The 16,375-nt window shown below is 46.7% G+C and overlaps 2 protein-coding genes and 1 pseudogene across 2 annotated transcripts in view; 1 reads left to right on the plus strand and 2 right to left on the minus strand.

The window, feature by feature from the left end:
- LOC135877972 (up-regulator of cell proliferation-like) overlaps positions 1 to 16,375 on the minus strand; it is a 778,396-nt pseudogene that overhangs the window by 253,631 nt on the left and 508,390 nt on the right.
- The window catches only part of LOC135877426 (olfactory receptor-like protein COR8), a 99,570-nt gene that overhangs the window by 42,227 nt on the left and 40,968 nt on the right, over positions 1 to 16,375 (minus strand). The window contains exon 2 of the mRNA XM_065402857.1: positions 2,123 to 2,131. Coding sequence (XP_065258929.1) covers positions 2,123 to 2,131 — 9 coding nt within the window. The remainder of the gene's footprint in view (positions 1 to 2,122; positions 2,132 to 16,375) is intronic.
- LOC135877101 (olfactory receptor-like protein COR4) lies at positions 3,841 to 5,189 on the plus strand. The gene is made up of 2 exons (XM_065402451.1): positions 3,841 to 4,749; positions 5,151 to 5,189. Exons 1-2 carry the CDS (start codon positions 3,841 to 3,843, stop codon positions 5,187 to 5,189), a joined length of 948 nt encoding a protein of 315 aa, XP_065258523.1.

Below are 16,375 nucleotides of genomic sequence, written 5' to 3' on the forward strand. Positions count from 1 at the left end.
AGACTCCAATCTGGTCGGAAGGCGGCTGTTCAGAACCATCCATAAATCACATTTAATTGGGCTGCGAAGTTTCACAGGCACAAAGTCATGCTCTCAGAGTTCAAATAAATTGGAAAACCAGCATCATACATTGCAAGTAGCACCCTGGGCCGGCAAACAGGATGGAACATGGCAGGTACCATTGCTGGAGCAGATGCTGCATGCCAGGGACCAAGTCACGCTCTCCGACGCACTGTTACAGCCCCTTGGGAATCAGTGATGAGAATGATGTTAAACCTACTCCGGGCCATTCCACCAGCACAGTATAACCACACCCTGTCCTTCCCCTGGATTGCTCCAACCTGCCTTCTATAGCAGGTGCTGGGTTCGGGAGGCAAGGGATGTGTTCTATATCAGCCACAAAGCCCATATCTCCCCAGTGGCAAAAACCTTCACAAAACTTTTAAAGATAATGCATCGTCATGTGATTATCCCCTGTCCCCTAGAGAAATACACTGTATTTTAATGAGTCTGCCCTTGCTTGTCTTGATGATCAGAGCTCAAAGGTGCTACAGGGATCCTCTCCCAAATGATGCTATGCCAAACATAAACGCACTTCCATCCTATACTTTGAAATCAAGAAAGACGACATCTCTCCGAAGGTAGGAGTGAACACTATTTCCATTACAATAGAACTGAAATCTCCTTTTGTTAGTTACATCAGGAAATAGCTCTTTTCAGAACACCTTGCCCAAGGCAGAAATTTGCAGAAGTCAACTTGTTGATTATTTGAATCTATAATACAGCCATGTGGGAACAGAAAGGAGATTGTTCTGAGTCTTTCACATGAATTCTCTCTTATAGTCCATACCCTTGGGTGACTTCTGGAGTGGATTATTGCAATGTTCTCTACCATGAGACACTCAGCCCAAGCACAGCTACTGCCAAATGCAGCTGTCTACTGAATTGCAGGGGATATTACACCTAGGAGGAGATCCTGGGCCATTGAAACTAATGGGAATTTTGCCATAGACTTCAATGAGACCAAGATTAAATATGTGAGGAATGATGGTCGAGCATTCTCACGGGGGAGACTTCTAAACCTGGAGGTCATTTCCCTGGTACACACGTCGAAACGCTGAGTTTTCAAGGCACAGCGTAAGGCTCAGCTCTTTCTCTGAGTGCCATGTGGAGGTTTGGTTGTGGCGAGCATGGCATGTTGGAATGCATGTTCATTAACACTTTGTAGAACATCACTCCTTTGCCGAGCAGAGACAATGTCTACAAAGGCTCAGTCCAGTGAAAATAAATAATTTTCTGTGAATCGGATGGGCTTTCAGTGACATGGTCAGCTCAGATGCTCTCCTGAGCATTATGTAGAATGTGTTTACATTAGTCTTTTCTCTGATGTTTTTAACTCCATCTTTCTTGAATTATAGAGAGGGGAATTCTACAGCCTCTTTTGAGAGCACTTTTCGCTTGCACATAGATAGATAGATAGATAGATAGATAGATAGATAATGTTTTTTAGGATCTGAGATCTGTGAACAGCTCTCTTAGCATTAAAAATGTATTTATGGTCATCAATCCTGCACTTCCTTTAAAAGTGGGGGTAGGAAATAGCTTAATAGAAATTTGCTATAATGTAACTATCTGACCTCTGGTTCAGATTCTCTCTTTAGAAGGAATTTGGTCTGCAGAAGCATTTGGATTCACTGGACTTTTTATGAAACATTGAATAAACACACAGAAATTGCCAGATTGGATCAGACCTGAGCTCCGTCTAGTGTCTTGTCTCTGATACTGGCTAGTACCAGATGTTTCAAAAGAAGGTTTAATAACTTTCAATAGGCAGATGTGGAATAATCAGCCCTTCCCCCCATCTTGCCCTGATCTCTCATAGTTAGAGACTGGTTTAAGCCCTGAAGCATAATGTTTAGTATTCCTTAAGCATCCGCATGCACACACCATGCCATATAAAACTGTCAAATCCCTCCAGTTTCTTTGTAGTTCTGCTTAACAGCTCTCCTAGGATCTACAGACATTTCCCAACTTCTCAGCTCACCCAGAAGAAGAGCTCAGACCAGCAAGGTACTGAGCACGTTAGCCCCAATCCAAAGAAACATATAAGCACATGCTTAACTTTAAGCAACTTTAAGAATGTAAGAAGCCCCACTGAAATCAACATGCTTAAAATTCTGGGTGCTCCACTTCAGGAAAGATGGAGATTGGACACAGTCCAGGGGAGAGCAATAAAAACAATAAAAGATTTAGAAGCACTAGGGGATGGACTAGATGACCTCTTCAAGCCCTACGTTTCTATGATTCTATGAAAAGATATGCACCTGCTTAAATGGTCTGCTGGACTGAGGCAAGAATGCTCAGATCCATGCAGGATCAAGCCCTACATAACCTATTGTTCTTTGCTTGGATGCATTTGATGAAAGAAGTCAAATCTTTCTTCCTTTCTATCTTCTGTAGAACTGCACGTTAAGCAAGCTGCCTTTGAAGTTGAATAATCATTTTATTTGTTTCAGAGTAGCAGCTGTGTTAGTCTGTATCCGCAAAAAGAATGAGAAGTACTTGTGGCACCTTAGAGATTAACAAATTTATTTGAGCATAAGCTTTCGTGGGCTAAAACCCACTTCTTTGTAATATTTGTCTGAATGCCGACTGATTGACATGCTATTTGGCCAAAACCAAAGAGTGGGTAAAGAAATAAATGACGTGTGTGTATGTACGGCATGTGTATGAATATGTACACACATACACACACACACACACACACTTTTTCTTGATCTTTGGCCACAAAAATCATACCACACATACATACCTGATGATCACACTAGACGTTCACTACCTTTTACATTGCCAGGGTGTTATGAATGAGAACCAAGCCATCCCCATAATTTCACAAACTGGAATGTGCGACATGAGCTAAGTACAATTAACAATTATATGATTTGGCAATCACTATTGTGACACGGGGTGAGGAAAGAGGTGCATTGAGGATATTGATATATGATGAAACAGGTTTACAGGCAGTTTCTTATCTCTATAAAGACAGGTTAAAAGATAAATCTATACACAGAATATTTTTTCTTATCATTATAAATATATGTTTCGAAAAATATGTTCACTGTTGTTAATTTTCTCAGAAATATTCACCCCTGACTACACACTTTTGGTCTGATCATTAGAAGTGTACGTGTGGTAATTTTTCAGCAGCCAAAGAACAAGAAGCTACAGGATTTAGTCAGCATGGCTGTAGTGTCCAGAAGGGATAAATTTGGAAGCTCCATTTTTGAAATATTTTCTCAATGAAAGTATGTGCATAATGTGTACTACCTGGTAGCCAATGATTTAAAAACATGGAGGCGTATTTCAGTGGGGGAAACTGTCAGCCAATAACCAGAGAGTGCGATGCAAACTATGCGTTCCTCCTAACCATGTTATTGTTCCCAGGTATAATGGAGATCCACGGATTCTACTACTGTCTAAGGCACCAGTCCCACAAAATTGCACATATTCCTTAATTTTATTCATGTGAGGTATTCCACTGAGTCTGTGAGACCACACTGATAAGTGAAATTAAAAATATCAGCAGAATCAGGGTCAAAATGTGTAAATCAGACTAAGTGGCAGGGTAATGCACTTTCCTAGAGATAAAGGATTTTTTTCTCCCTTAGAAGAAGTGAAGGAGTACTGGGTTTTCCCATCAGTTGTTCCAGATTCCATTCCACCACTCAAAGGGTCTTTACGCATATGACCACAGTTCTTTATATTAGCACACACTGTTTGCATAAGAACTAAAGCCTTCCTTTATGGTTGATCCTGCAGCTAGCGCCCAAGGCTGAATGAATGGCTGGAGGAAATTGTACGGCAGTGACCGAGTTCATTCTCACAGGAGTGACAGATCGTCCGGAGCTGCAGGTCCCCCTCTTTGTGGTGTTCCTAGTGATCTATGTTATCACTCTGGTGTGGAATCTGGGGATGATGGTTTTAATCAGGATCAACCCCCAACTTCACACCCCCATGTACTTCTTTCTCAAGAATTTGTCTCTCGTGGATGCCTGTTACTCCACAGTCATCACTCCCAAGATGCTGATGAGCTTCTTAGCAGAGAGGAAAGCTATTTCCTATACAGGTTGCATCATCCAATATTTTAGCTTCATATTGTTTGTCATCTCTGAGTGCCTTCTGCTGGCAGTAATGGCGTATGACCGTTATGTAGCCATCTGTAACCCGCTGCTATATATGGTCATCATGTCACCAAAGCACTGCCTATGGCTGGTGGCTGGTTCATATCTATGGGCCTTCCTGAACTCTGTGATTCACACCAGCGGTTTGCTAAGATTATCCTATTGCGACTCCAATATCCTGAATCATTTTTTCTGTGATATCAACCCACTTCTAAAGCTCTCCTCTTCTGGCACCTCTATCAATCAGCTACTTGTTTTCCTCTTTGGCAGTCTGATTGAGGTGATCAGCATTGTGACCATCCTCATCTCTTACATCTTAATTATTGTGACTGTGCTGCGGATCCGCTCCACCGAGGGCAGGCGCAAAGCCTTCTACACCTGCACCTCCCACCTGACGGCCGTCTCCATGTTCCATGGGACAATTCTCTTCATGTATTTCCGACCCAGCACCAGCTACTCGCTGGACACAGACAAAATGGCCTCCGTGTTCTACACAATGATCATCCCCATGCTGAACCCCCTCATCTACAGCATGAGGAACAAGGATGTGAAGGACGCCATGAGGAGAGCAATAGAGACAAAATTGAGGGCCCATCTTTCCCCAAAGGGTGCCATAATAGGACAACCCAATCCTTCAATGGCTGCTCTGCACACATAGGGCTTGTCTGCACTACGGGGTGGATCGATGCTGCAGCGATAAATCCACCAGAGGACAATTTAGCAGGTCTAGTGAAGACCCACTGGATCGATAGACTATCACCCTGGCATTGACTCCAGTACTCCACCAGAACGAGATGAGTAAGGGGAGTCTACGGGAGAGTTTCTTCTGTCGACCCAGCGCAGTGTGAACCCCGTGGTAAGTAGATCTAAGCCATGTCAACTTGAGTTACGCTACTAATGTAACTCAAATTGTGTAGCTTAGATCGACCTGTCCCCGTAGCGTAGACCTGCCCATTGGCTCTGATTCAGAAAGTCCTTAAGCACATGTTTAGGTATGTCTCCCTTTGACTTCAGTGGGGATTAAGCACATGTTTAAAGTTAAACATGTATTTAGGTGCTGCTTTGAAGAGAGATGTGTTCCTGAATAGAGGCCTTATGTGCATAAAAAGGCCATGTCGGTTATTAAATGATGGTTTGCTCCCCTGTGCCTATAATAAAATACTTTGAAATTGATTTTTCGGTGTAAGATGTAAGAGGGTGAATTAAATATTGTTTAGAATTACTGAATAAAAGGGAAAAGTTCACACTGCAACAATGGATTCATGAGCAATAACCAGGACTGGTTTTAATGTCCAAAAACGTTGACAGATATTTGTTCAATTAAATTTTGTGATTTTGTTTCAATCAGATCCACAGCCCAACTCATCTGTTTTCTGGCAGACAGTTGTGTGCGTGATATTATATTCAAAACTGTGTTTGTTGAAAGGGAGAATGTCACGAATGCTCAGTCAGATATAATATTTCTGATGAGTACTCACACCAAAAGTCCCCCGCACAACTCTTTATGAGTTTAAGGCCTGGTCTACACTACGACTTTAATTCGGATTTAGCTGCTTTAATTCGAATTAACGCTTGACCCGTCCACACAACGAAGCCATTTAATTCGAATTAAAGAGCCCTTTAATTCGATTTCTGTACTCCTCCTCGACGAGAGGAGTAGCGTCAAAATCGGTATTGTTAATCCGAATTAAGGTTAGTGTGGCCGCAATTCGAAGTTATTGGCAATTCAATGTTATTGGCTACCCACAATGCAACGCTCTGGAAATCGATGCTACTACGGTAGCTTAGACGCACACCACCGAATTAATGGTGCCTAGTGTGGCCGAATACATTCGAATTTATAAAATCGGTTTCCTAAATTCGAATTATATAAATTCGGATTAATCCTGTAGTGTAGACATACCCTAGGAATCACACAATTAAAGACCAGGTAGTTTAGGTGACCAAACATATACAGACACATTTTCAAGGATAGTCGTTGATTGTGAATGCCACGGTTATTGGGATCTCAATGTAAAAGACCTTGGGCCTTATTTTCCTAAGTGCTGAGTACTTACAGCTCCCGTTCACTTCAGCTGGAGTGGTGGAGTTTCTGGAAATCAGGACTGAGGGGACTGAAGTTGGGCACCCATAAACAGAGGCTACCAAAATCACTGGCCATTGCTGAATCTTTAGGGCACGGCGAATTACAACAGTGAATTGCCAAAGCACCAGTCACCTCACAGTACATCTACACTGAAATGTAAGCCCAGGGTAAGCCCAGGGTTCGAACTCTTGCTCAAGTTAAGCCCCCTTCCATCTACACACAAATTGCACTAACCCTTTACTGGTTTGTAGTGTAGATGCAGGCCCACTGGACTCCTCTCTGGGAGTCAGCCAAAAGTATCCGAAAGGCTGAGTTTCTTTGTCCTCTGGACGGTCAAGTGTTCCCACACTGCACCATGAACAAACAGCTAAAGTGGTCACATTTTGGGAGTGTGCTAGGAACTCTGGGATATGGGTGGTTGAAATGGGGCCCACATAATGCCATGTAGATGCTGGAGCCCCAGTTTGGGACCCAGGGTGCAACAATCCCTAACCTGGGTTTACAAATGAGTGTAGTTTCTCAAACCCTAAGTTAACAAACCTGGGTCTGCTAACGCGAGTTCTACTAGCCCAGGGATTACACTGCAGTGTAGACGTGTCCTCAGAGAGTTAGTGAATCACTGTGATGTGTGTGTGTGTGTGTGTGTGTGTGCATTGTTCAGCAAAATGGGGCTCTGGTCTCAATTTGCACCTCCAGTCGCTACTGTAAAAGTAATAATAATATTGAACTACGGGCAAGTTTCAACCACATGCCAGGCTCCTGCTAGGATCCTTTTATTCTATATATATGACCCAGCAGAGCTCCCTCAGGAATGGAGAGATTGAAAAGGTCTGAGGAATCACAGCCTAACCCCTAGGCCCGCGATGCCCAGTCAAACATTTCCCCTCTTTTCATGCAATTTGCTCCCTTCTGCCTGCGGCTGCTGCCACCCCCTTTCTGCCCTCACCCAAACACAGCGGAGTTTTTATCTCGCTTCCCTGCCCCCAACACAGCTCAGACCCAGGGCAAGGGAAAGAGCAATTCTAAAGGCTGGGGAGCATGCAGCGTGGCCTACAGAAGCAGCAGTATTCTAGAGCTGAGAACTGTGCAGGCAGAGGAAGGGGGCAAAAAATAGAGCCAGACCCAGATACCAGCATCAGCCATCTTAGCAGAAAGCATCACCCAGCCCATCACCTAAGAACATAAGAATGGTCACACTGGGTCAGACCAATGGTCCATCTAGCCCAGTGTCCTGTCTTCCACAATGGACAATGCCAGGTGCCCCAGGGGGAATGAACAGAACAGGGAAATTATCAAGTGATCCACCTCTTGTCATCCACTCCCAGCTTCTGGCAGTCAGAAGTTTAGGGACACTCATAACATGGGGTTGCGTCCCTGACCATCTTGGTTAATAGCCATTGATGGACCGATCATCCAGGAACTTATCTAATTCTTTTTTGAACCCAGTTATACTTTTGGCCTTCACAACGTCCCCTGGCAATCACTGTCCTCTGCACAGCTCTACTGCTGACAGTTGAAATTCTTCTTTAGCACAGCCAGTATTGGCTTGTGTTTTAGGAACTGAGTTCCAGACCCGAGGTTGTTGTATAGTTTTGTTGAAGTCACTTGAAGTCAATGGAGCTACGCAAAGGCCAGCAAATGAGGATCTGGCCCTGAAAATAATGAGTTCTACTGATACATCTTGTTTTTATTAGTTGGTTTATCCAAGGGAAGGTCAAGAAGTGACTTCAACATGCTGTATACGCGCCTGTGTGGGACAAAGATTTCCAATAGGGTAAAGATCTTTAATTCTGCAGACAAAGGCATAAGGTTCAGTGGCTGGAAGCTAAATAAACTCAGTCAAGATATGAAGTGCACATTTTTCTTAGTGAGGGTAATTAATTATTGGAACAAATTACCTATTACTGTGGTGGATGTTTCATCACGTAACGTCTTAAAATCAAGGCAATATATTTTTCTAAATCGTATGCTATCGCTTGAGCAGAATTCATGGGCTCAATGGACAAATTACTGGGTGAGGGTCTTGTGCCTGTGTTATGAAGGAAGTTCAGCTAGATAAAGATATTGGTCCTTTCAGCATGTTTAAGTCACTTTAAAAAATCTAGGAATCTAGGAGTCTCTTTATGTCTTCCCAACACATCTTGATCTCTGACTTATGAGGATACGTAACAATAACCCTGTTATCTCTGTTCAGAATCTGAGATTTATTTCAGCAGCTATTCGCCTATTCCACAGAAGTGTGGAAGTGGAGCCACTGAGCCAAAACCTATGCTTAATAGCACATGTATAAATCTGGAACAACTTCCTAGATTTCACTGGCTTAACGATTGCATAAGAGCCTGATGCAAATGTGCTGAACTCAATGACACCTTTTCCATTGACTTCAGATCAAGGCACAGAATTTGATGCACTACTTAACATTTGTAGTGTATTAAACTGCTCCCTGTAGGAATGTGATACTAGTAGCAGCTACTGATACATAATGGATTGTAAGAAACTGCTGTTGTATACAACTGCTACCTGATGTAGGAAATGCTTACAGGTACTGTAGCAGTTTCTCGCACTCTAGTAGGTGTGAAACTGCTTTTTGTGTAGAAATGTGGTCTATGGAGCAGTTATTGATATGTATAGATTGTAAAAAACTGCTACTTGATGTAGCAACCTAACCCTCCCTTGCTGCAATTTAAGCCCATTGCTTCTTGTCCTATACCGGCAAACCTCCCCTCCCCCCAAGCCAGGAGCAGCGGGGAGGCTAAAGCCGGGAGCCCCAACCAGGGCCGGCTCCAGCTTTTTTGCCGCCCCAAGAGGCGAAGAAAAAAAAAAGATAAAGCTGCGGCACTTCGGCGGCAGCTCTACCGCACCGCTTCATTCTTCAGCGGCCGGTCCTTCCCTCCGAGGGGCGGGAAAGACCCGGACGTGCCGCCCCTTTCCATTGGCCACCCCAAGAACCAGCTTCTTGCGCTGGTGCCTGGAGCCGGCCCTGGCCCCACCGCCTCGCCCCCTGAAGCTGGGAGTTGCACTGGGAGCCCCCCCTGCCTGCACCCAGCCCCTAGCTACCCCCTCCCTGCACCCTGAGCTACCCCCTGCCTGCACACAGCCCCTAGCTACCCCCTCCCTGCACCCTGAGCTACCCCCTCCCTGCACACAGCCCCTAGTTACCCTCTCCCTGCACACAGCCCCTAGCTACCCCCTCCCTGTGCCCTGAGCTACCCCCTCCCTGCACACAGCCCCTAGCTACCCCCTCCCTGTGCCCTGAGCTACCCCCTCCCTGCACACAGCCCCTAGCTACCCCCTCCCTGTGCCCTGAGCTACCCCCTCCCTGCACACAGCCCCTAGTTACCCTCTCCCTGCACACAGCCCCTAGCTACCCCCTCCCTGTGCCCTGAGCTACCCCCTCCCTGCACACAGCCCCTAGTTACGCTCTCCCTGCACACAGCCCCTAGCTACCCCCTCCCTGTGCCCTGAGCTACCCCCTCCCTGCACACAGCCCCTAGTTACCCTCTCCCTGCACACAGCCCCTAGCTACCCCCTCCCTGTGCCCTGAGCTACCCCCTCCCTGCACACAGCCCCTAGCTACCCCCTCCCTGTGCCCTGAGCTACCCCCTCCCTGCACACAGCCCCTAGCTACCCCCTCCCTGTGCCCTGAGCTACCCCCTCCCTGCACACAGCCCCTAGCTACCCTCTCCCTGCACACAGCCCCTGGCTACCCCCTCCCTGTGCCCTGAGCTACCCCCTATCTGCACACAGCCCCTAGTTACCCTCTCCCTGCACACAGCCCCTAGCTACCCTCTCCCTGCACACAGCCCCTAGCTACCCCCTGCCTGCACACAGCCCCTAGCTACGCCCTCCCTGCACCCTGAGCTACCCCCTCCCTGCACACAGCCCCTAGCTACCCCCTCCCTGCACACAGCCCCTAGCTACCCTCTCCCTGCACACAGCCCCTAGCTACCCCCTGCCTGCACACAGCCCCTAGCTAACCCCTCCCTGCACCCTGAGCTACCCACTGGCTGCACACAGCCCCTAGCTACCTCACTGCACACAGCCCCTAGCTACCCCCTGCCTGCACACAGCCCCTAGCTACCCCCTCCCTGCGCCCTGAGCTACCCCCTGCCTGCACACAGCCCCTAGCTACCCCGACCCTGCACCCTGAGCTACCTCCTGTCTGCACCCTGAGCTACTCTCCTGTATACACCCAGCCTCTAGCTACACTCTCCCTGCACACAGCCCCTAGTTACCCTCTCCCTGCACACAGCCCCTAGCTACCCCCTCCCTGTGCCCTGAGCTAACCCCTCCCTGCACACAGCCCCTAGTTACCCTCTCCCTGCACACAGCCCCTAGCTACCCCCTCCCTGTGCCCTGAGCTACCCCCTCCCTGCACACAGCCCCTAGCTACACTCTCCCTGCACACAGCCCCTAGTTACCCTCTCCCTGCACACAGCCCCTAGCTACCCCCTCCCTGTGCCCTGAGCTACCCCCTCCCTGCACACAGCCCCTAGCTACCCCCTCCCTGTGCCCTGAGCTACCCCCTATCTGCACACAGCCCCTAGTTACCCTCTCCCTGCACACAGCCCCTAGTTACCCCCTCCCTGTGCCCTGAGCTACCCCCTAGCTACACTCTCCCTGCACACAGCCCCTAGTTACCCTCTCCCTGCACACAGCCCCTAGCTACCCCCTCCCTGCACACAGCCCCTAGCTACACTCTCCCTGCACACAGCCCCTAGTTACCCTCTCCCTGCACACAGCCCCTAGCTACCCCCTCCCTGTGCCCTGAGCTACCCCCTAGCTACACTCTCCCTGCACACAGCCCCTAGTTACCCTCTCCCTGCACACAGCCCCTAGCTACCCCCTCCCTGTGCCCTGAGCTACCCCCTCCCTGCACACAGCCCCTAGCTACCCCCTCCCTGTGCCCTGAGCTACCCCCTGCCTGCACACAGCCCCTAGCTACCCCCCACCTGTGCCCTGAGCTACCCCCTCCCTGCACACAGCCCCTAGCTACCCCCTCCCTGTGCCCTGAGCTACCCCCTCCCTGCACATAGCCCCTAGCTACACTCTCCCTGCACACAGCCCCTAGTTACCCTCTCCCTGCACACAGCCCCTAGCTACCCCCTCCCTGCACACAGCCCCTAGCTACCCCCTCCCTGCACCCTGAGCTACCCCCTCCCTGCACACAGCCCCTAGCTATCCTCTCCCTGCACACAGCCCCTAGCTACCCCCTCCCTGCACCCTGAGCTACCCCCTCCCTGCACACAGCCCATAGCTACCCTCTCCCTGCACACAGCCCCTAGCTACCCCTCCCTGCACACAGCCCCTAGCTACCCGCTGCCTGCACACAGCCCCTAGCTAACCCCTCCCTGCACCCTGAGCTACCCCCTGCCTGCACACAGCCCCTAGCTACCCCCTCCCTGTGCCCTGAGCTACCCCCTGCCTGCACACAGCCCCTAGCTACCCCCTCCCTGCGCCCTGAGCTACCCCCTGCCTGCACACAGCCCCTAGCTGCCCCCCTGCCCGCACCCTGAGCTGTTTTCAAACTTTTTGAACTGAGTCCCCCCTTTGAGTTATGTTTTGGTTGCATCCCTCCAGAGCCCCGACAGGCTGGGTGCCCTCCTGAGTGAGTCAGGGGGTGGAGGTGGCGCACCCTCCCTGGACTCTGCTGTGCGGAGCTGGGCTGAGCCCTGCCAGGCCTTGCCCCCCCCGCCCCCAAACTAGAAGTAAAACTATGCCCATGCCCAAGTGTGTCTCCCTGGCCTGGAGCCCCGCGCTCCCCCACACCAGGCCCTGTTGTTTTTATAGGATGTTGAACGGGGCCTCAGCAAAAAAAAGGTTGAGAACTCCTGGATTAGATGATCTCTCAAGGTCCCTTCCAGTCCTATGGGTCTATGTGGAAAGAAACAATTGAAAATGGGTGACATGGACATGGGCAAATCCACTAAGCAGCTTTGCTGACAGATCGAGTACGGCAACTGCGTGGCATGTGGCAATGAAAAGAAGAGATTCCCCCATGGGACAGTAGAAGGAGCCACTGCCCAATCCAGCCACACTCACAGCCCCACGGTCGAGAAGGGACACAGAGAAGGAGTGTCATGGGTTGGCATCGCTGCAAAGAGTTTGGGCCATAAATGTCATTATTGGGGATTTCTAACCCTACATATTTCAATCTAATTTCCCCTGTAACTGTGGAAAATCCATTCTTTGGGTTGGGGTTTAGCTGCTTCACCTGGGGGTTGCTCCAGTGACTGCAGTCCTGGCCCTGCCTCTCCCACCACAGCAGTTACTAACTTGTGCCCCATTGGGTCTCCAGCCCCCTGTGACAGCTCAGGGCTCCATGACATTTTCTCTCTGTTTAAAATGTGAATATATGCAACACACAGACTAGTACATACAAAATGAGCATGGTTAATAAATGGATTGGTTTAGCTGATTGTATATGTTACATGCTGAATAAAAGAAAGCCAGAGAGTAAAATATTGGTTGCTGTTTCTTTGCTGCATCTCAGTGAGGTCTTTGTGGTACGAGGATATCCCACAATTCACTAAAACAGCTGTCCAGGCGATACTGGTGTTTCAAAAGCACATTTTCTTTGTTCTTTCATATTTTTGTTCCATTTTCTTTCATGTTCATCTTGGAGCTTTTCTGCTTCACTTGAATGGAGACAGAAGCTGAGACGGCATCCGCAGTACTGTCAAATAGCTTGAAAATTCCCAATGCAGGAGCCAGTCAGAGGTCAGAGGTTGTAGCAGCCATTCAGAATAAAGAGATTTTGCATATTCATTATATGGTAAAGAAATAACCATTCAGTGATCATGTACATCCTTGCACACTGGTCAGTGAAGGATCATTATTAGCCAGCGCAAAGGGATTTGCATACTGCATGGTTATTGAAAAATAGTTATTCAGTGATTATATAAATTGAACATTTCAACCAACCAAAATTCAAGGAATAGCATAAATTACAAACGACCCAGGTGTGCTAGGAAGAATCTTCCCCTATAAGCAAGTTTCTTCATAATCTCCATTAGATGGTTTCTTGCACTTCACACGGAGCCATCTACAAATGGCCATTGTCAGGGACAGGATGGATACCTGGTCTGATCCAGTGCAGCAGGGGGGTGGGATACCAGGCTAGATGGGCTGCTGTTCTGTTCTGGTTCAGCAGGGAGATGGGGTAAATGGACTATCAATTTGGTTTGGTATGACTGTTCCTGTGCAGCAGCCCTGCACGATCTGGAAGATGTGACCTGCAATTGATTTTCTCAGTTTTCAATACAAATGATACATGATGTCAGATTTTTTTCACATTCCATTTTTTAAAATTAAGGGATTTGTTTGGTTGAAGTGTATCCTACTTAAAGAGACTCTCGGCATGTCTGTTATTTCCTTTAGGCCCTGCAGCGCCTGCTCTTTAGTTATATTTTTCCAGTCTCCTGGGAGATCTGCTGCTTTTTTTGTTTTTTTAAGCCAAGGAGAAAAGGAAAAGTAAACAAGCGAAGTAGTAATGCTGCTGATTGCTCCAACTTGTAGCCAAGGGAAGTAGAGAAGGAACTGAGTGGGGGTTGGTCGCACAGCATTGGTTAACTGCCTGCAGCAGCATGAGGCAGGGACTCTATCATATCCCCCCTTAGTCTCCTCTTTTCCAAGCTGAAGAGTCCTAGCCTCTTTAATCTCTCCTCATATGGGACCCGTTCCAAACCCCTAATCATTTTAGTTGCCCTTCTCTGAACCTTTTCTAGTGCCAGTATATCTTTTTTGAGATGAGGAGACCACATCTGTACGCAGTATTCAAGATGTGGGCGTATCATGGATTTATATAAGGGCAATAAGATGTTCTCCATCTTATTCTCTATCCCTTTTTGAATGATTCCTAACATCCTATTTGCTTTTTTGACTGCCGCTACATACTGAGTGGACATCTTCAGAGAACTATCCATGATGACTCCAAGATCTCTTTCCTGATTAGTTGTAGCTAAATCAGCCCCCATCATATAATATGTATAGTTGGGGTTATTTTTTCCAATGTGCATTACTTTACATTTATCCACATTAAATTTCATTTGCCATTTTGTTGCCCAATCACCTAGTTAAGACCAAAGCAGACGGTGAAGAACGTCAAAAAGATCTCACAAAACTATCTTGAGCAGTTTAGTATCATCTGCAAACTTTGCCACCTCACTGTTTACCCCTTTCTCCACATCATTTATGAATAAGTTGAATAGGATCAGTCCGAGGACTGACCCTTGGGGAACACCACTAGTTACCCCTCTCCATTCTGAACATTTACCATTTATTCCTACAGTTTGTTCCCTGTCTGTTAACCAGTTCTCAATCCACGAAAGGATCTTCTCTCTTATCCCATGACAACTTAATTTACGTAAGAGCCTTTGGTGAGGGACCTTGTCAAAAGCTTTCTGGAAATCTAAGTACACTATGTCCACTGGATCCCCCTTGTCCACATGTTTGTTGACCCCTTCAAAGAACTCTAATAGATTAGTAAGACACGATTTCCCTTTACAGAAACCATGTTGACTTTTGCCCAACAATTTATGTTCTTCTATGTGCCTGACAATTTTATTCTTTACTATTGTTTCAACTAATTTGCCTGGTACTGACGTTAGACTTACTGGTCTGTAATTGCCGGGATCACATCTAAGAGCCCTTTTTAAACATTGGTGTTACATTAGCTATCTTCCAGTCATTGGGTACAGAAGCTGATTTAAAGGACAGGTTACAAAACCATAGTTAATAGTTCCGCAATTTCACATTTGAGTTCTTTCAGAACTCTTGGGTGAATGCCATCTGGTCCCGGTGACTTGTTACTGTTAAGTTATCAGTTAATTCCAAAACCTCCTCTAGTGACACTTCAATTTGTGACAATTCCTCAGATTTGTCACCTACAAAGCACAGCTCAGGTTTGGGAATCTCCCTATCATCCTCAGCCATGAAGACTGAAGCAAAGAATTCATTTAGTTTCTCCACAATGACTTTATCGTCTATAAGTGCTCTTTTGTATCTCGATCTTCAGGGGCCCCACTGGTTGTTTAGCAGGCTTCCTGCTTCTGATGTACTTAAAAAAACATGTTGTTATTACCTTTTGAGCTTTTGGCTAGCTGTTCTTCAAACTCCTTTTTGGCTTTTCTTATTACATTTTTACAATTAATTTGGCAATGCTTGTGCTCCTTTCTATTTACCTCACTAGGATTTGACTTCCCCTTTTTAAAAGATGCCTTTTTATCTCTCACTGCTTCTTTTACATGATTGTTAAGCCACGGTAGCTCTTTTTTAGTTCTTTTACTGTGTTTTTTAATTTGGGGTATACATTTAAGTTGGGCCTCTACTTTGAAAAGTGTCCATGCAGCTTGCAAGGATTTCACTCTAGTCACTGTAACTTTTAATTTCTGTTTAACTAACCTCCTCATTTTTGCATAGTTCCCCTTTCTGAAATTAAATGCCACAGTGTTGGGCTGTTGAAGTGTTCTTCCCACCACAGGAATGTTAAATGTTATTATATTATGGTCACTATTTCCAAGCGGTCCTGTTATAGTTACCTCTTTGACCAGATCCTGCGCTCCACTCAGGATTAAATCAAGAATTGCCTCTCCCCTTGTGGATTCCTGTACCAGCTGCTCCAAGAAGCAGTCATTTAAAGTATCTAGAAATTTTGTCTCTGCATTTCGTCCTGAGGTAACATGTAGCCAGTCAAAACGGGGATAACTGAAATCCCCCACTATTATTGAGTTCTTTATTTTGATAGCCTCTCCTATCTCCCTTAGCATTTCATTGTCTCTATCACTGTCCTGGTCAGGTGGTCGATAATAGATCCATACTGTTACGTTCTTATTAGAGCATGGAATTACTATCCATAGAGATTCTATGGAACATGTGGATTCATTTAAGATTTTTACTTCATTTGATTCTACATTTTCTTTCACATATAGTGCCACTCCCCCCCCATGCATGACCTGTTCTGTCCTTTCGATATATTTTGTACCCTGGAATGATTGTGTCCCATTGATTGTCCCCACTCTACCAGGTTTCTGTGATGCCTATTATATCAATATCCTCCTTTAACACATCTGAGCACTGTGACTTCATTGGATTGGTGGTGAACTCACCC

The sequence above is a fragment of the Emys orbicularis genome, chromosome 4 (genome assembly GCF_028017835.1).
Source record: "Emys orbicularis isolate rEmyOrb1 chromosome 4, rEmyOrb1.hap1, whole genome shotgun sequence".
NCBI classification, from domain to species: domain Eukaryota; kingdom Metazoa; phylum Chordata; order Testudines; family Emydidae; genus Emys; species Emys orbicularis.

What these genes read in the sequence shown, in the direction of transcription:
- LOC135877101 (XM_065402451.1), top strand. Translation starts at nt 3,841, where the DNA reads ATGGCTGGAGGAAATTGTACGGCAGTGACCGAGTTCATTCTCACAGGA. An exon ending in TGAAGGACGCCATGAGGAGA is followed by an intron (nt 4,750 to 5,150) that starts GCAATAGAGACA and finishes GCTCTGATTCAG; the next exon opens with AAAGTCCTTAAGCACATGTT.